Genomic DNA, 20,614 nt, shown 5'->3' with positions numbered 1-20,614 from the left:
CTGTATTATTAAAGTTCCAATATATAGAGATTACTGTTTTGGCAGTTATAGTATTAGTAGAATTTTCAGAATTTGAGTTCAGGGGGTGAAGTGAGTAAAAGCTTAGGGCTTTTTATGATTATTTTTTTTTAACAAAATTGGGAAAACAAAAGTATGGCTAACACGCAGAATGTATGGTACCTGGACTCCGACAAGTGCTAAGCAGCCATAGCTGAGAAGGGGTAAAATGCACTTTTATGAGCATAGACAATTTTTTACATAATATATCTTTCTATACATTAAAATAATTTTCCTCCCAATGATATTTATTCAGCCAATGGGAGAAAAGAGATGTAGGTTACACGGTAATACATAACAAATACTAAAATATGTAACAGAAGATTGTTTTACTTCGTAAAACAAATTCTGTTTAAGCATGGTCAAGCACTATGTTTATCTAACATGACCACGCTGTACCATTCTTGATTTACATAGTTTAATTCTATATCTATATAATATCGGTGTAGATATACCATAGACAACTCTTAAAGAAAAACTACGACCAACAAATCACATCACAGACCGTTACATCTGTACGGTGCCTCCTATTAGAAAAGGGATGACAATGAAGAAAAAGTGGACACACACCGAAAATAAGCGACAATAGTCTTCTCTATTAGTGAAGTGTTACTTATTCGAGGAAGTGAAATACATGGTAACTTGTGAAGGATGAGCACAATGAGATATAGATGAAATGATGCCTTTCACACCACGATTGTAGTTTTCTTTAAGAGTTGTCTATGTTGTACCTACACCGATATTATATAGATATAGTAACGTATTTACGTATTCATAGCTGAGGAAGAGACACACACAGAGTCAAAAGCTTCTGTAAGTATTTTATTTTATCAAAAGAAGTGCGCGCAGCGAGCGAAGCACCCTAGTATGATATTATATATGACTTTATATATGTATAATGTCACCTGTTACAAAGAAACAAAGATATGAATAATAATTCAAACTTTATTGTTGTAAATTCCATTTCCACCAATCCTTGAAGATGAATGGAGTGGCAATTCCATGCTTTTATTTTATGAACTTTCATCCTGAATTACAACACTGAGTACTCCAATCTTTATATTAATCTTTTTTAAGAATAATTTTAAGAATGAAGAGAATTCATATATTCAATATAATTGAATCAAGAGTAGACTTACCTGTAACACATGAACTGTAGAAGGTAGTCCCTGTGCAAAGATAGCCGAAAGTAGAAGCTCTCCAACACTATCATAAATACCATCTTGGGAATGAAGTATCACAAGGGTATCTGCTACCTACAAAATGAAAATTTTTCACTCCTGTTAAACTGCATATACTGGAAATTTCATGGATGCAATCTGTTGCAAGGTCTTTTCCTCAGGTTTTGGGAATATAACACTGGTCAATATGTAAAAATGTTACGAAAATGAAAAGCACATTAAAATTTTTTGATTGGCTCTTGTTTTCGAATTACAGTTGGGGTTTTATATTGGCAAGTTACTCTACATTATCAACTATGGCTATCGGCAAAATACATGGCAACGCCGCAGTTTCAGTACCTATATATACCACGCTCTTATCATGTGATAAGTTGTTGTCACCTCAAATGCATCTTCAACTCTGCATTAATCCTCGAATACAGCTAGGTACTGGGTGATTTGATCTCAGTTAACAGTTGCTTTCTCTGAGATTGCTACTTTTTGCGCAGTATTTATGTTGTGTAAGATTAATATTCCTTGTAATTGTGTTAACAGTCCAGCTGACTTGTGTTACGCATGTGAAGAAGTCACGTTAGCATCAAGAAGGTGTCCCTTAACTCGAGCCAGAAAAAAGGCCTACTTGTATTTTGGGTGTAAAGTAGGTGACCAGACCAAGAACTGGGATCTACACATATGCTGCACTACCTATTCATCAAAACTCAATGTGTGGGTGAATCGAAAGGGACGTTTTATGCCTTTCGCGGTGCCCATGATATGGAGGGCACCAACAAATCACATCACAGACTGTTACATCTGTACGGTGCCTCCTATTAGAAAAGGGATGACAATGAAGAAAAAGTGGACAGAGATGTACCCAAATATACCATCTGCAATTCGTTCCATGCCTCACGGCGAAGTATCACTCAACCACTTTTCTGTACACTCTGATGAACATCAACTTAATATACACGAAAAAGTACAGCAGCCGTCTATGTCAAGGGATCTTTTTGAATCCACATAAGATCACAGAAAGTGAGCTTAATGACCTCATCAGGCATCTCGAACTGCTGAAGAATAAGGCACAGCTTTTGGCCTTGAAGCTATAACGGTGTAATCTTCTAGCTCATTCAGTTTATTTCCTACTCAAAGTAAAGACTATGATAAATTCTATCAATCAGAAAGTGAACTCACTGTTTGTAAGGATGTTGATGGTATATTGGCAGCAATGAATGTGAGTCACATTCCCAAAGAATGGAGACTATTTATAGACACTTCTAAGGTTAGCCTTAAGGCTGATATTATGCAATGGAAATTTGCTGCTTCAATATCTCTTGTGCATGCCATCCACAAAAAAGAAACATATGCAAACATGGAGAACATCCTCTTAGGTGTCAGAAGTATGAGTAGCAGATATGTGGTGACTTCAAGGTAATCGCCATTTCATTAGGACTACAAAAGGGTTACACTAAGTATTGTTGCTTTCCCTGGAGTGGGATAGTTGTGCCAAGGGTATGCACTATGAGAAGAGGAGTTGGCCTCAATAAAAATCATTAACACCTGGTATGAAGAACGAAGCATTTGAACTTCTGGTAGATCCAAATAAAGTTTTGCTTCCACTACTTCACAACAAACTGGGGCTCATGAAAAATGTCATGAAGGCTTTGGAAGTGAACGAACCTGCATTCACATACTTGCAAGAGAAATTCCCAAGACTTAGTACAGAGAACATTAAGGCAGGCATTTTCATTGGTCCACAAATAAGGCAACTTTTCAAAGACAAACAGTTTGAATGTGTCCTTAGTGATAGTGAGAAATCAGCATGGAAAGCCTTTTGGAATGTTTCAACTGGTTTTCCAGGAAATGTTAAAGCCAGTAACCACAGGCAGCTTGTGGAAGATCTCATTACTTCTTACGAAAAACTGGGGTGCAATACGTCATTGAAGATGCATTTCTTGCACTCACACCTGGATTTCTTCCTGCCAAACTGTGGTGCCGTCAGTGATGAACATGGTGAGTCATTCCATCAAGACATCGCAGCGATGGAACAAAGATACAAAAGCAAATGGAGTGCCGCCATGTTAGCTGATTATTGTTGGATGGTGAAAAGGCATACACCCAAAGCTGAATACAAGCGAAAGGCAAAAAGGTGTTTGATACAGGTATATTCGTAGCTACATCTTACCACCATATAAATAAAAAATACCTTGTATAAATATAAAAAAAACTACTTTTTTCGAAAGCAAGAACCAATCTGCCATTTTAAGCACTATTTCTGTGATTAGTACCCCAAAATCTATAAAGTAAACTTACTTTCATGCCTCTAACAAGATATGACCCAAAATTTGTTGTTCAGCGCAATCTTTAAATTTTTATACAACAAACAGTGTTTCACTAATTCTCTTATTTCATATAGAATTCACATTATAATTGAAACTCTCTCAGTAATATTTTAAAAAGTCAAATCATTGAAGGTAAGATCAAATGCTTGATCTTAAGTCCAGATCAACACCACTGAGAAAGTAGAGATCACAAACTGCAATTATCCAAATTACACCTGTGAAATTAACACACAAGAAACCTGTTGTTCAGTGGAATACATATTAGTTAACACATTAATCATAAATATGTTAATAAAAATATATTTATAGAGTCTTCCAAACACACAAACACAAATGCATATCTCATAACATATTATAGAACAAAGTAATTCTGCAATTCTACTAAACTTATTTTGGCCATTTTTGAGACAAAAACATACTATGTTTTATAATTGTTATTATATATATATTTTTTGTTTAGATACTCATTTTAGAGCATTAGGATAGCATAGAATATTCTATGTACAGTGGGGGCCCCAACTTCTGATGGTAATTTGTTCCACAAAACTCACTGTACATTGAAAATATTGTAAGTTGAAACCAATAATACATTGATTTCCTGTAATTCTTTCCCCGACAACACAAAATAAGTATTTCTTGCATGTTATACATCATTTTCACATTAAAAATGATTTTTTTTTTTATATAAAGAGTACTTAATAGTCATAAAACAGCTTAAAATAAAAAAAAACAGACTTAAAGTGCAGAGCTGATGAAATCAATGGTGGTGTAGTGGTGGTGGGACTATATCAATTGTCACGCGTCTTTTCAGTCTTTTGTTGCTACTGGCAAAGAAACTGTCCAAATGGACTGATTTTGATGAGTTTTTTGTAGCTTCCTGAAGTCCAGTGTCTTGTAGCACCTCTGTTGTTAGCTCACACCCATGAGCATCAATAAGGTCTTCCACATCCTCTTCGCCAACCTCCAGACCCAAGAGTTTACCAAGAGTGACAATACCATTTGTCAAAGCACCATCATCTTCAAATCCGTCAACATTATGAATAATTAAAGGTCAGATCTTTTTCCAGGCTGAATTTAAGCACCTGATGGAAACATCATTCCAAGAACTTACAATCAGCCTCACACAGTCCAGCATGTTGAACTTCAACCTCCAAAAATCTTTGAGGGTGGCAGCATTTTCAACAGAGGCCACTGCAAAGCAACTTGCAAACATTTTCGTGGTGTAGATTTTTTTAAAGTTTGCAATCACTTACTGGTTTGGTTGAAGAAGAGGAGTGGTGTTGGGTGGCAAAAATCTGATTTGAACAAAGTCAAATTGTACCTGAAGAGAGTGAACAAGGTTGGAATCATGGCCTGGCCCATTATCCAGCAGGAGAAGTGCCTTCACAGAAAGCTTATTTTTCTCAAGATAAGCCTTCACTGAAGGACAGAAAACTTAAAACTCTCATTCATTGAAGACATCCTGTAACTCAGGCTTTCTTATTACTGCACCAAAACAGTCCCACCATGCATTTGTCAACTTTTTGTTGTTTAAATACTATGGGGGTATTAGAGTGATACACAAGCAAAGGCTTCAGCTTAAAATCTCAAGGGGCATTGGCACCCAACAGAAGAGTGAGCCTATCTTTCATAGGCTTATGTCCAGGTAAACTAGCCTCATCCTTAGTGATATACGTGTTCCTGGGCATTCGCTTCCAGAAGAAGCTGATTTCATAAATGTTATAAATCTGCTGGGGAAGATAACCTTCCTGATCAACTAACCCTTGGAATTCAATTTTAAAGATCTCAGCTGCTTTATTATCAGTACTGGATACCTCCCCATGCCTTTCAACACTTTTGATATTTGTCCCCTTTTTTTCTGAAGCGCTCGAACCAGCCTCTGCTAGCTTTAAAGTCTTCGAAGCGCATAGCACTGCCATTGGTTGATGGAGTTTGAAGTTTCAGATCGTCATAGATCTGAAACAATCGTACCAGTGATGTTCCACATGCCATGCGTTGCAAATTTCTACCCATGTATCGTTCCAACCATATCGGAATGTCATCGGTACCTGCAAATATCATTGGTCCTTACGATAAAAGATCGTATGGATGGTATTCGGTTCCTGAGAATATCGGATGTCAATGTTATCGTAAGTCGAGGCCCTACTGTAATTCTAAAAAGAGGTCTATGTGTAGGTTAAATGCCAGGACAACTAAACCATTAAATACACCAATATTACGTTTGTAATTTTTTTTTTATTTGGTAGTTATTGGCTCATGGGCTTCTGTGGCCATAATGCACCTCCCAAGGTTTTTGCAGTACTTTGATCCAAGCCTGAGGCTGGATTCGAACCCGCAACCTTACCTTTGGGTTGCTAGGCAGGCGCTTTACCCACCTGGCTAGCCCGGTCGGCTTACGTTTGTAATAGCATATATTGTTTGGTCTAGTTTTCCTGTTTACTGAACAAAAAAAAAAAAAACCCCATAGATTCCATGTGATAAAACCACACAACCCTCACCCAAAACAAATTAATTCAGCCACACTTTGGAGGGAAAAAAAAAAAAAAAAAAACACCACCATGCTGTATGAATTATCTTGACAGTTTCTCCTCTTAAGATAATTCAAACCCAAGCTGCTTCCAAACCGCATGGAAGGATGATGATCGTAACTGCTGTGCTAGCCACGAGGAGACAGTGAAGAAAAGAAAAGTAAACATTTGTACCTCTCCAAATTATTATCCCTAAAAAATAATTCTGATAATTAATTAGGAAAAGTTCTTGTGGGCAAAGTTGAAATAAAAAAATTCCCCATTTTTATGTAGTAAAATCCTGCTCATATGTAAAATTCGGAATATCAGTTGATAGCTTTTGATAATACAGAACAAATATATATAGAAATAGTATTTTCTTCCCCTTCCTTTTGATTTTGAACTAAATAAGAACTTGTAATAGATTTCTGAGATTTATTTTGACTAATTTGATGTTAACTTACAAAGACAATTATTGTTACATGACCCCAGTCCTCACAAACATGAAAGTAACTCCTCCCCCACTTCATGACCACTTCCAGTCTTTCATCATTATTATTATTATAAGTTTTACATGATTATGTATGTGTTGTCAAGAGTGTGAGTGAAGTAGCACATGATATTTGAGTGGACAATGGTTCAAACCCATATAACTAATACTAAATATGGTTAATGATTGCATTCACAATTTACTGTAAATCTCTCTGACCTGGTGGTTGTTCTGGAGTATAAACATAACATTTACTTAAATTGAAACAGAAATAAAGAAGTTTGGTGAGATTTTTTTTCGTAGTGATAAAATTTTTTTTCACTAAATTTGACTTAAATTTAATGTCTTAAATTAAGAAGGAAAAAAAAAAAAAAAAGTGTCTAATTCGGCATCAGACAGCAAAATTTTTACCTTCTAATGCCGATTAAAACTAAATGGATTGACAGATTTCTGCATCAGTTACATTCTACCTGGAATGGTTCTATGTTCAATTCTCAGCCACTTGAAAATTAACACAACTATATGATAAAAGTTGTGAGAGTTATGTTTCAATACAGGCATTAAAATAACAAACTTCTGTGCATTTCCACATTCACTTTCTCCTCCTGTGAGATTGAGCTGTTTTATTGACATGTTCCAATTAAATTGAATACACCTCAACAAAAATACTTAAAACAGTTGGGCAACATTTTGAAAAGTCACTGTTCTTTGTCATCAGGCTTGCTGGACTGACTACAGGACTGATGCATTAAGTCTATCAAGTTCTTTTTATTGTATTACATCCCACAAGACTCTCCATTAGGGCAACATCTTTGTTATACTACATTTAAATGATTTATTGTCTGTTTTCCAATAGTTAGATCAAGGATTCACAAAGTGGTCGGTAGCAGCCCCTGGGGTCTTTGGGCAAGTTTGAGGGGTCTTTAAACACAAAGATAATATTAGAAATCTAGAATTAGTATAGAAAACAAGTTGTTAACTTGAGCAGTCAGCAAAGTAGCTTAGGGTGGAATCACACTATTGTCACCTCATGTGCGATTACATGGAAACAAGTCAAACGTCAAATGTATTTGGTGGGGGGAGCTATGTTTCCCATTTTGTTTATTGGTGGGAGACAAACTGTTGTTCATGACTGTAGTCACAAGATAATGTGTTGGCCTTCAAGGCAGATTCACGTCCTCGCGAGTTCAGTTTTCTGTTCAAGCAGAAAATTTCATACGCCGTGAGTTTTCTGTCACGCTGACAGAAAACTCACGGCGGAAATGACAATAAAAACATGTTCAGTTAGATGCTCAAAGATGGCTAAAGCAGGAAAATAGACCAACAGTATTACAATTTACAAATTTAGAGGAGGAACAAGTTGATCATTTCGGTTTGTACACCTCATAACAATTTCAATATTAAATTTAATTTTAAAAAATTTTGTTTTGTATTGTAACCAAATAAATCCTTATTTCAAATTAAACTTACAGTATTTCAACTTTCCTTAAACATACAACTAATTTTTCCTTACCGCTGACTGAATTTTGAAATTGCATATTTTGCTCTTGTATGTCATCCTTAATTGGATTATATTGGAAATTAAATTCTACTTTATTCATCCGTAAGTACATCTTAAAACGATTTTCATCTTATCATCAAAGTTTCTTGTGACGACCGACTAACTGGTTAAAATAAATTTATTAAAATAAAAATGATATATACATACGATAAAACAGAAATAAAATAAGATAAAAGAGTTAAAATACAATAAGATAGTAGCTTTCGAAGCTGATGAAGAGGCACTTCACTTTGAAAGCTACTATCTATGTATTTTAACACTTTTATTATATATATTTTAACTCTTTTATCTTATTTTATTTCTGTTTTATCTTATGTATATATCATTTTTATTTTAATAAATTTATTTTAACCAGTTAGTCAGTCGTTGCAAGAAACTTTGATGATGATATAATGCAACCCAATGCTCAAGGCCTGTTTTCTGATTTTCATCTTCTTCTAAGTCCTGCAGTAAATGATGGAATTCGCCCTTTTCTGTTCTCTTCCAGTTTATGTTGTGTATCCATTGCTTACTCCCTTTTGTTTTCTTGGCTCAAATTAATGCTACAGTCAAACCGGCCATGGCCGGGGGTCTCATTTTCAGTGTAAATATTTTCTGAAGTAGTGATAAAAAATTAAAGGGACCCCAAAATTAGATATGGCCGGGAGGGCCTGTTCCATCCTTAATCCACCACTGTTCTCGGGTATAAGAAAATAATTTTTTAAATCTTCTTCAAAATCTGAAGTGCTCAGTTTTTGTTTTACTTTCATTGCTGTTGTCAAACTTCAGTGCTATTTCTAGTGTCAGTAGATATTTTCGTTCTGCAGTGTTTGCGAGTGGATTATTAATTTTGTTTTAATAGCTCATTATTAAAATTATTTTAGTAAGAGTTTGAGTTGTGTTGAAATAATTTCTTACAGAAAACTCCGAATGATTATGTCTGATGCAAAAAAGAAGTGCCGTCAATATTCGGTAGAATATTTAAATTTCGGGTTTGTGCCTCCTCCCAGTAATGAAACAAAACCAATGTGTCTTTTATGTGAGAAAACGTTTAGTAATGCTGCCATGAAACCTTAAAAAATGAAAGAACATTTAAAAAAACAGCATAATGATAAAAGCAACAAAGACCTTGAATATTTCAAGACAATAAAGGAAAAATTTTTAAATCATACAACACTCAAGCCCTTTATAAAATCATCTGCAGTACCAGCAGCCAGTGGTGGACTACAAGCATCGTATGATATTGCTCTCCTAATTGCAAAGAAAGGAAAGTCATATACTCTTGGTGAAGAAATAATTATACCCTCTATAAAAATAGAGGGTATAATTATTTCTATATTAATGGAGGATAGCTGAGATGGCAAATGATGTCCAAACAACAGTAAATTCAGAGCTGAAAGAGGTTATGTTTACTATGCAATTAGACAAGTCAACATTTTGAAGTATAAAAATTTTTTAATGTCATTTACGAGCAAAAAAGCGGTAATTGATGAATTCCTTTTTGCCAAATCTTTAAAAAACTGATTCCAAAGGTGAAACAATTTTTAGATGTGTGCAAGAGTATTTTGAAAAGTACAACATTCCCTTTAGTGATATAACCGCAATTGCAACGGATGGGACTCCACCTATGGTTGGTAAGTACAAAGAATTTTTAGCTTTAGCTAAGAAAGAAAATCCTAAAATATAAACAGTACATTGTGTTTTACACAGACAACACCTTGTTGCAGAAAACATAAGTGCAGAATTGCATGCTGCTTTTTTTGCAAATTTGCATTAAGGTAATAAATAAAATAAAAGCAAATGCTCTTAACAGCCGACTGCTATGCTATGTGAAAAAAATTACGAAAATTTCAACCAATTGCTCCTTCATACAGAAGTAAGATGGTTGTCAAAAGGTAACTGTTTTCAAAGGCTTGTAGAACTTTATAGCTCAGTGGTGGAATTTCTGTCTGAGCACGATCAATCATTTGCTGATAAATTTAGTCAGTGTAAAAACCACCTCTTTTACCTTGCTGATATATTTTCAAAATTCAATGAAGCACAAAAACAAACTGCAAGGCAAAGACATTACAATTATACAGAGTCGTACAATTATTTTGGGATTTCAAGAAAAGTTAATGCTCTTCAAAACTTAACTGGGTCATAGAAATTGTCACTTCTTTCCAAATATGCCATCTTTAGAGCAAGAAGCTGAAGGAATTTTTCAGATGCTGACATTTATTTATGCAGCTCACCTCGAACGCTTAAAAGAGGATTTTAAAAATAGATTCAAGGATCTCGAAGATATGAAAGTTCCAGAATGGATTATGTTTCCATTTCATGCAGAGGGTGATAGGGACAATTTGGATCCGGATTTGCAAGAGGAAATTATTCAAATGAAGATGGACCTAGAAGCTAATCACTGCGCTCAAAAGAAAATTTCAGGGCATTTTGGACAAGTAAAACTACCTCAAACTATAAAACTGTCGAGCCTTTATTATTGACCTTTCCAAGTTCATATGTGGTAAAAGTCAGATTTAGCCACGTTAACGGTATTTTAACTAAGCAGAGAAATTGACTAGATCTCGAAAATAATGGAGATTATTTTCCAATATTTCCTCTCTTCTAAAAGCATATCAACCGTATCCTTCACATTAGACATATGGTAAGTGTTGTTGGTATTCATTAAATTTTTTTAATATGCATTGCAAATCATAATTGGATACATTTTCTAAAAAAAATTGTTTATAAAATATATTAACTTGAAGCTTATTGCTCTTGGGGGTCTTTTTTATTACTGAATTTTTACTGGGGGGGGGGGGGTCCTCTGATCAAAAAGTTTGGGAACCCCTGAGCTAGACTATAATACTAGACTTAAATAACTTTTTTTAAAAAAATAAATTCATGGATAAAGGGAATAAACTTACTTTGCACACATCAAGAGTTGAATATAAATCTCCAGGTTTTGGAATAACAAAATCAAACCGTTGCTTGAAACGCGGAATACTGGAAAGAAGAAGAAGAAGGGGGAAAAAAAAAAAAAAACTTAAAACAAATAAAATATCAGACAAAGTCATATCTACTATTTAAAATCAAATAATACAGGGTATATGGATTATTAAATTTACTGTTTGCATTTTATTATGTCAGTAATATATAAAAAAGTCATTGCTTTAATATAGGGTGATGCACAAAATAATACATCACATTTGAAAAAATTGTGGCATGGACTCAATGAGGTATCAAAAATGCACAACTGGGATGCTGATCAAGTTAACTCAACTGTTTGCCAAAGTTTTTGCAAATTGGATAGTTATGAGTCTCTACTCTAAAAAGCTCATTCCACCTCATCCCATAGATGCTCAAATAGATTGAGATCAGGTGACTGGGGAGGCCAACTGCAGTAGGCAGAATTCACTCTCATGGTCCTGGAATTGGTTGTGTACATTTCTGGCATTGTGACATACTGCAGCCATGAAGGGATAAACCTGCTTGGAAACAATTCCCAGATAACCTACGGCATCAAAATGGTGCCCCATCCCTACACACTGCATCTGGCAGGACGGACCCATGGATTGATGCTGCTGCTTTCACCACCACATTCTGGTCCTACCACCCGTGTGAAACAGCAGAAACCAATATTCATCAGATTAGGCAATGCTTTTCCAATTCTCACTATCCAGTGTTCACAAACAAACTCCCCAGGGGGGAAGTTATTTCTACCACATTGACACCACAGGGGAGCCAAACCACCACATGGCAACAGTCAATCACAAATATTCTGGGCACTATTTTCCGGAGACTGCCATGCCTACTTCACCTGAACAGCATAGAATATGCCAAGAAAATGACATATACACCACTGACTCTCGTGAACCACCGTTCACGCTAGATGACATCAAATCCGCGGCAAATCACGTAAGAAATAATAAGTGCCCTGGCCTCGATTATCTCGAACCGGAAATTGTCAAAAAGTAACGGATCTGACCCCCGAACTCCTCCTAAATCTGTTTAACAACTGTTTGCATCAAGGCATCTTCCCAAGGAACTGGAAGACTGCGGGACTGAAGCTGATCCCAAAAACACCCACGAAGCCTCCACAACAGCCAACCACTTACAGACCGATAGCTTTGCTACCAGTGATCAGCAAACTATTTGAGAGAATGCTATATGCCCGAATTGACACACATTACAAGAGTGCTGAACTGCACATGTCCACCCAGTTCGGCTTTAAGCCCGAGTCTTCGACAGTAGAGGCACTTAGACATCTGCTGCACGGTGTGGCCAGTTGCAACAGTAAATACTACCTAATCATCTCCATAGATTTTGCGGGGGCTTTCGACACCATTTGGTGGCCAAGTGTCCTGGCAAGGCTAAGGCGGGCCAATCTTCCCTGCAATTTGTATCTCACCATCAAGTCTTACCTTACCGACAGGAGTATTAGTGTCGTGGCACCCTATGGTAGGGTAAACCGCCGTGTCTGCAGAGGTTGCCCCCAGGGTTCTGTCCTGGGGCCGCTGTTGTGGAACATTGTCTTGGATGAGTTCCTGGCCATGGACCTTGGTGACGTCCAAACCCAAGCTTTTGCCGACGACTTAATCTTGAAAATTGCTGCCGACAGTAGAACCCAGTTGGAGGTAAAAGCAAACCATGCCATCAGGATACTACAGGACTGGACCACCTTACACTGCCTAAAAATCTCACCAACTAAGACATCCTCAATCTTACTGAAAGGCTCCCTTGACCTGCACAGGCCGCCTCAAATAAAGGTGAACAACACCACAGTGAAACTCCAAAGCCAGCTTAAGTACTTGGGGTGATATTAGATTGTAATCTTTCCTTCAAGCAGCATCTCACACATTTAAGAACAAAGATAAGGAAATACTCTGCACTGTTAGCACATGTGGTTCGTCGTGACTGGGGACTTAAACGTCGCGTGCTCTCCTTATATTATAAAACGACATTCCTACCAGCTATAACATACGCCTCTGCGGTTTGGTATCACAAGTCATCAACCGCCGTAAATAGACGCATAATCGACTCAATCCATAGAACTATCCTGTTAACCATTACCTGAGCCTGTAGCACCACTAGCACTGTTGCCCTACAGGTCTTGGCCGGAGCCCTTCCCCTTGATCTGGACATCATACGTACTGGAATAGCCTATTATATAACCAAAGGAATGCCTTGCACCCACCAAGACTACACAGTGGATAACAATGCAACCCACAAGGCTGAAAAGAACAGGCTGCAGAAATACCTAAAAGAAACCTGGCAATACCACTGGACAAACACAACAAAAGGGAATATCACCAAAAAGTTCATCCCGGACGTAGACAGAGTATATCCCATTCTTCCAACCTGGCTGCAACCCGGACTTTACACGACCTACCTCCTTACGGGTCACGGGGCTTTCAATGCAAAGCTTACAGCATTGGGAATATTGGAGGATCCGCGTTGTACTTGCGGGGAACAAGAAAGCTGGGTGCACATTATGTTTGAGTGTGTCCAATATGAAGACCTTAGATGCAGACTAATAACTAGAGTTCACTATCTACCGAGGGATCTCGAGTCACATCTACTAGATACACAAGAAGAATATTTAGCTTTAACTGATTTTGCCCAGGGATTATTTAGCAGGCGCCAAACACTAGCCGCCATATACAGAAAACCTTAACGGAATGAGGCAAAACAAAACTGCAAATAGCGCGAGACGATACAGAGGAGCCGACTATACAGACCTTGGACTGACTACAAAATGCACTGGGAAAAGACAAGTGACAATATATTGTATAACCACAAGAGGCATGATTATCGCCAATGGGAGCGAAAAATAGCTTTAAATAGTCGTGACATCAAAACAAAGGGACACTGCCCTAAGACCTTGCAGCACAGACCCACTACATAATGACAAAAGGTAGTGTAAGGACTAGCAAACATCACGGAAGGGATGAAACCCCATAATGACAGCCAGTAGACTTGATTATGACCCCAAGATAATGACCAGTAAATAGGCCCCAAACCACATGTAGTCTGGAAGGATGACTTCCCAGATTTAACTCCCTATTAGTGTCCCACCTAGATGAGACTCAATGGCCAGTTTTTTAGGGCCTGCAAACTGATGGAGACGACATACGGTGGCACTCTCCCGCCGGAACAGCCTATTTGGCGACCCAAATCTGCACTCTCTTGAGTGGATCTTTCTTTCCAAACTCCTGGGGAGGAGAGGCTTGCCTCTCCTTGCCTCCCCAATTTTTTCACTCTGGTGGGGCACGGGCATGCCTCACTACCTGCAGGGGCCATCTACTCTGTCGGCCCCTTATTTCCAATTTCTTCCCCCCAGTCTTCATCCTCCCCCCAAACTTTTGTCTTGCACAGCGTTTAGCCCTACATGTCAAAATCAAAAGAGAACATCAAAATTCTTGCCCGAACCTATTTGGTTTTTAAAACTCACTTTCACCGCACAGCCCCACGTCGCGCACTATTAATACTAACTTGTAAAGTATCACTAATATCAACCTCGATTTTTTTTTTTTTTTTTTTTTTCCTTGGTCCTAGCCACTAAAATCCCAGGAAAGTAAGTGGCAAGACCAGCCAGAGTACAAATATTGATACACACCCGGCCGGCCTCCCTGTGGCAGGTATTGGTAACGTCGGGTCTCACTAGGGGCCCGGCGGCTAACAGGCCGGACGAACAATGGGCACAACAAACTACACAGTACATATCCCACACACTTTTAAATCTCTGGCTTGTCCGATACAGAGAACATACACGGAGATGAGAGAAATCCCAGGTGCCGTCTGACCCCGAACATACCTAATACCTAATATCCAGTGTATGGTCCCGAATGGAGCATGTTCTGGTAAATCTTCATGTAGAACATGAGAGAACGAAGGCTAAGCTAGAAGCTTACCTTGAAGGAAGGGGGAAAGAAATGCCACAGCGCCCCCTATCCTATACCCAAGTGCTGAGGACAACTCCAGATACAACCGCAAGCATCAAACCACCATCAACAAAGAAGAAAACACTACTCAGCACGCCACATCTGGTCATAATAAAGCCAGTGGAAAACTCGACAATAGACAGTAGCGAAGCAGTAAAAACTACCGTTGTCCAGAAACTGGCCAAGGACTTTAAAACCACAAGAATAAAGTCCATCCGAAAAACAAGAAATGTTGGAGTAATCATTGAAACAACAACCAAGCAAGAGGCTCACTCTATCATCACCAATCCAACAGTCAGTACCCTAGGTCTTACAGCAGAAATCCCTAAAAAGAGAGGCCCATCCATACGTATATTTGATGTGGGCAAGGATATCACTCCAGATAACATCACAGATGAACTCTTCAACAGAAACTTCCAAGAATTAACTGACATAAGTAATGCCAAGGAACACATCAAACCAAAATATCACACTAGCTCCAAGTCTCCCCAGCTATACAATTGGGTGGTGGAGCTTTCTCCACAGGCATGGAACATCCTCAAACTACAGGACAGAGTCTTTATGGGTTGGAGCAGTCACCGCTTCAAGGAGCACGTGCCTGTTCCAAAGTGCTTCCGATGCTGCCATTTTGGGCACACCACCCACACATGCATGCAAACCGTGTCTACCTGTGGGCACTGTGCCCAAAAAGGGCATGACTATAATTCTTGCCCAAACAGATCTACAGATGCAGTTTGTGCAAACTGCAAAGCAGCAAAGCTCGATGCAGCACATTCTCTCAGGGACAGTAAGTGCCCTGTTTATCTAAAAGCTAAGAGGAACCAACAAATAAAGACCGATTATGGCAGCACGCCCTAAATCATTCAACAGCAATATCATAAAGTTTATCCAACTAAACGCCCAGCGAGCCCGTGCAGTAAGTGCCCAGATTAGAATCAGAGCCGAAGAGGAAAATGCTGACATATTAATTCTACAGGAGCCATATACCCATTCAAAGCAAGTCAGGGGATACCCCCTGACTTTCAAAATCATACATACAGATGAAGATACGCCCTGGGCTGCCATAGCTGTCCGTAACCCTAACATCATGGTTACAAGGATTTCCTCCCTATGCACTGCATGGGCGGCGTGTGCCCATGTAATTTGCCCGTTAGGAGCCTTCTACCTCATCTCCCTCTACTGCAGACCTGGCCAAGATATCACTCCAACAATAAATTATCTACGTACAGTCCTTGCTACACTTCCCAACAGCAAGATTATCCTTGGGGCAGATGTAAATTGCCGCTCTCCTACCTGGTACAGCCTGACCACTGATCGCTCTGGGTGCCACAATGGGCAGCTTCTTGAAGATTTCCTGGCCACTTCTCCCTTCCTGGTTCTGAACAAGCCCAATAACCTGCCTACCTATTCCAGCACTCTGTGGGAATCCACAATAGATATCTCCATAGCTACACGATCCATTTCCAGCAAAATTTCTGGGTGGCAGGTCAATGAGGCCTGGACCACCTCAGATCACAGAGCTATTACATTTCAACTTACAAGATCCATTGATCCAACTCCACCACCTCACTACAATATTAGTCGCTATGCCATTAACAAGGCCAATTGGGAAATCTTTTGCTCCACGCTGCAGACCATGATCCAGAACCACAACTCTTCTGATCTTCCAGCACTGGACCACAACCAACATCAAAAGCTCACAACAGAAATCATCATCCAGGCCTGCAATCAATCAATTAGAAAGAAAAGACCAATGCCTAATGCCGTCCCATGGTGGTCCCCAGAGCTGGAGCACCTTCGCCGAATTGTACACTCCAAAAGAAAAGCCTTTCAGAGAGCTCGTACCTCTTGGCCCCCAAATGAGGTCAACACCCTCCGTGAAGAATATCGAAGAGTCAGAAACGACTACACCTCCCTTATAAGGCAGTGTAAAAGATCATCTTGGGAACGACTCGTCAAAACGACTGGCAATACTGAACCCTGGGGGGTGGTGTACCGCATCACCACCAACAAGCTCCCGAGGGGCGAAGTTATCCAATCCACTCTCACACCAAACGGCACTATGACTACATCGTGGGAGCAGTCTATGGCCAATATTCTGGACACACTTTTTGGTACAGATACTGATCCTCTGACAGTACAACAGCAAGAAATATGCCAGGCAAACAACATGTACTTCAACAATGCTGTAGAAGACCAATTTACCACAGATGAACTGCAGCAGGCTCTTACCAAAATGAAAGAGAGGAAATGTCCCGGACCAGATCTCATTGAACCCGAAGTCCTTAAAAAGACCGCCCAAATTAACATCCAGTTTCTACTCGACCTCTTCAATAAGTGCTTGTCCCATGGATCTTTCCCAGAAGAATGGAAAAACGCCAATGTAAAACTGATCATAAAAAATCCGTCTAAACCACTCCAACAACCAGAGTCATACCGACCCATTGCCCTTTTATCCATGGTCAGTAAACTGTTTGAACGACTACTCCTAGTACGGCTCCAAGACCATTACACCAAAGCTGGGCTCCAGTCCAACTTCCAGTTTGGATTTCGACCGGGGCGTTGCACAGAAGACGCACTGCAAAGGATCATCTCTGCAGTCTCAACTTCTACCTCCAAATACTACCTACTAATAGCAATAGATTTCGCAGGAGCATTTGACAGGCTCTGGTGGGCAAGTATCCTTCGCAGACTTAGGCAAGCAAATATACCATTAAATTTATACAAATGCATCGAAAACTACTTATCAAATAGGAAAATTACAATCTCCTCAACGTACCGAAGAATTACCAGGTCAATCTACAGAGGTTGCCCCCAGGGTTCAGTCCTTGGTCCTTTTTTGTGGAACATTGTCCTGGATGAGCTCCTTGGACTGGACCTAGGTCCTGTAGGTATACAAGCCTTTGCTGATGATGTGACCATTTCGATTGAGGCTGACAGCAGAGCTTCTCTGGAAGCCAGAGGAAACCAGGCACTTCAAATCCTTCAGAACTGGGCAGCCCTACACAAACTAAGACTCTCACCCCAAAAGACACAATCCATTCTCCTGAAGGGATCACTGCAGCCTACTAGAAACCCCACTATCAAACTTCTAGGCCAAACCGTCAAGCTAGTTTCTACGTTAAAACTACTGGGAATAGTACTTGACTCTAAGCTCACTTTCTCTCCGCATCTTGCACACCTCCACGCGAAAGTGAGAAACTACACTGCTCTCATCGCACGGGTGAGTCGTCGCGATTGGGGATTGAACCGACGCACCCTTAAGATTCTGTACAAATCAATCTTCCTTCCCTTCATAACGTATGGATCAGGGGTCTGGTTTCGCAGGGCAACTCTTTACAACAACAAACGTAAACTGGGAACCATCCAGCGCACCATCCTTCTTACTATTACAAGGGCATGCTGCACAGTTAGCAACCCAGCCCTTCAGGTTCTTGCGGGCGTCCTTCCGCTTGATCTGGAGGTTATTCGAAGGGGCCTCCACTACTGTCTATCCAGGGGTATACCAGCAACTATCCTTGGACACTCCATCAATAACCTGAATGAAATCAGGCAGGAAAAGAAAAAAATTGCCATCCTACTACTTCAGACCTGGCAGGACAGATGGACTGCTACCGACAAGGGCCCAATCACCAAGAAATTTATACCTTATGTGAATGCCGTATTTCCTAAATCTCCAACTTGGTTTTCTCCTGGTCTTCATACCACCTACCTCATCACTGGACACGGATCAATAAACCATAAATTAACATCCATGGGAATCATTGACAACCCCTACTGTGCATGTGGTGAAATAGAAGACTGGAACCATCTAGTATATACCTGCCAACACTATGAGGACCTCCGCAGCATCCTGTTTACTCGTATACAAGATAACCCTCAAGGAAACGAACACTTATTCATCACAGAAGAAAACTACTACTATGAGTTTACCAAGTTTGCACAAGCCCTCTTCACAAGACGGAGCACCCTGTTGCCAACACAAAATAGGAACAACCCAAACATCTGATCCTAACCTAACTGGCCAACCGATCTTAACCTGGATAGGATCAACTGACGTATGGACCATCTCATTCCTCAGTGGCAAATTGCACACGGCTCTCTTGCTGCCTTATTTATTGTCCTTCCCGGGTTCCCCTTTCAACTGATGGCGCTTATTGCTCCATTGATAACCTGGAGGATACCTTCGCCTACATCCTCCATATTTCTAGCTATACCCTCCTTTCTTGCGTACACTCTGTACTTCCCCAACTCTACCTTTTTTTTTTTTTTTTTTGTCTCCGTCCAGGAAGCTCTGGCGACCCTGGCGGAGACAAGCCAGAGAATAATGGGCAGACTGGCTACCTCCTAGTGGTGTGTGCGGGCAACGTGGAGTCCCACTAGGGGCCCTGCGGCCAAATGCCAGGACACACAACAGAACCTAACGCAATATGTCATATACAACACACAACACTTTTCTGGCATTTACAGTAGTACTGTATTCCTTCACAGCGAACATATGGCGCAGATGTGGGAAACCACAGGTGGCGCCTGACCCTAATACTATGCACACTATGCACACTATGTTCATGTTACCATACCTTCTAGTTTTCTGCTGAAATGAGGGAACCTGTTTTGGCTGCAAAAATACATAATGCATATTCCAGTCCTCCCATGAATAGCAGAAGCTAATATTCATCACAGGTAATGACCTTCCAATCCTACACTGCTATAAATACCATCTGGCACTGGATAGTGAAGGATTGGTGTTTCTGAGACCAGTGTAACCATACCTTTTTTTGCTGAAAGTAGTGGAACCTGGCTTGGTTGCTGGCTGCAATGCCAGATCGACAAGACATGATGAGTTGTGCATTTTCAAATACCTCTTTGGTTATCACAGTTGTATGGGGGTTACTATTTGACTGACCATATATTGGCCTTTTGCATCAATGAGCTGTTTCCAAACAAAGAATCGCCACTGACCGGGTGGTATTCGGTTACTGGACTAAGCCCAATACAACTGAGGCTAGTTGTACATGAAAAACCAGCAGGGTAAAAGTTTCTGAGGTGCTCAGACTGACACATTGCAGACTACTATGCAATGTTCAGTCACTTAGATCTCACCTTGCTCATTCTCACTAATTTAGACACAAAGCACTCATATGTACCTGCACATGTGCTTTATATCGCATGGTACAAACATTCAATGCTATTACCGAAGGAGCACTCCACTTCGTGAAAATGAGAAGTGTGCCGAATAAAGGGGTTACTTACTGTATGCAGCACACTAATTCAGCAGATATGCGTACTTATAGGAGAGGGATTAACTCCATTATAGTTACCAATTTACAATTACCAATATTTTAATTACAGTTTACAAATTATGGGTGTAAAAATGGGTGTAAATTGGTGTAAATTTTCAGTTACAGTTACAATAGAAAACAGGAAATCTAAGATGATTACACAGATTAAATTCTTACCTGCTGACAGACTCCTCTTGCCGATGCTTCCAGAAAGCAGTTAATTGATAGGAGAGAGAGTTAATCCCTCTCTTATCAATTAACTGCTGGAAGGCCTCTTGCCTGAATGCACACCCAGTTTCTGGTAGCATCAGCAAGA

The 20,614-nt window shown here is 39.6% G+C and overlaps 1 protein-coding gene across 1 annotated transcript in view; it reads right to left on the bottom strand.

Annotated features, from left to right (window-relative positions):
- Positions 1–20,614, bottom strand: part of Tsr1 (Tsr1 ribosome assembly factor) — a 256,253-nt gene that overhangs the window by 178,950 nt on the left and 56,689 nt on the right. The window contains exons 5-6 of the mRNA XM_090371624.1: positions 11,000–11,078; positions 1,197–1,313 (exon numbers count right to left, since the gene is read on the bottom strand). Of these exons, the coding sequence (XP_090227750.1) occupies positions 1,197–1,313; positions 11,000–11,078 (196 nt within the window). The remainder of the gene's footprint in view (positions 1–1,196; positions 1,314–10,999; positions 11,079–20,614) is intronic.

The sequence above is a fragment of the Mastigoproctus giganteus genome, chromosome 4 (assembly GCF_048544385.1).
Source record: "Mastigoproctus giganteus isolate SK-2022 chromosome 4, ASM4854438v1, whole genome shotgun sequence".
Taxonomy (NCBI): domain Eukaryota; kingdom Metazoa; phylum Arthropoda; class Arachnida; order Uropygi; family Thelyphonidae; genus Mastigoproctus; species Mastigoproctus giganteus.
This window is presented reverse-complemented; position numbering and strand designations above follow the sequence as displayed.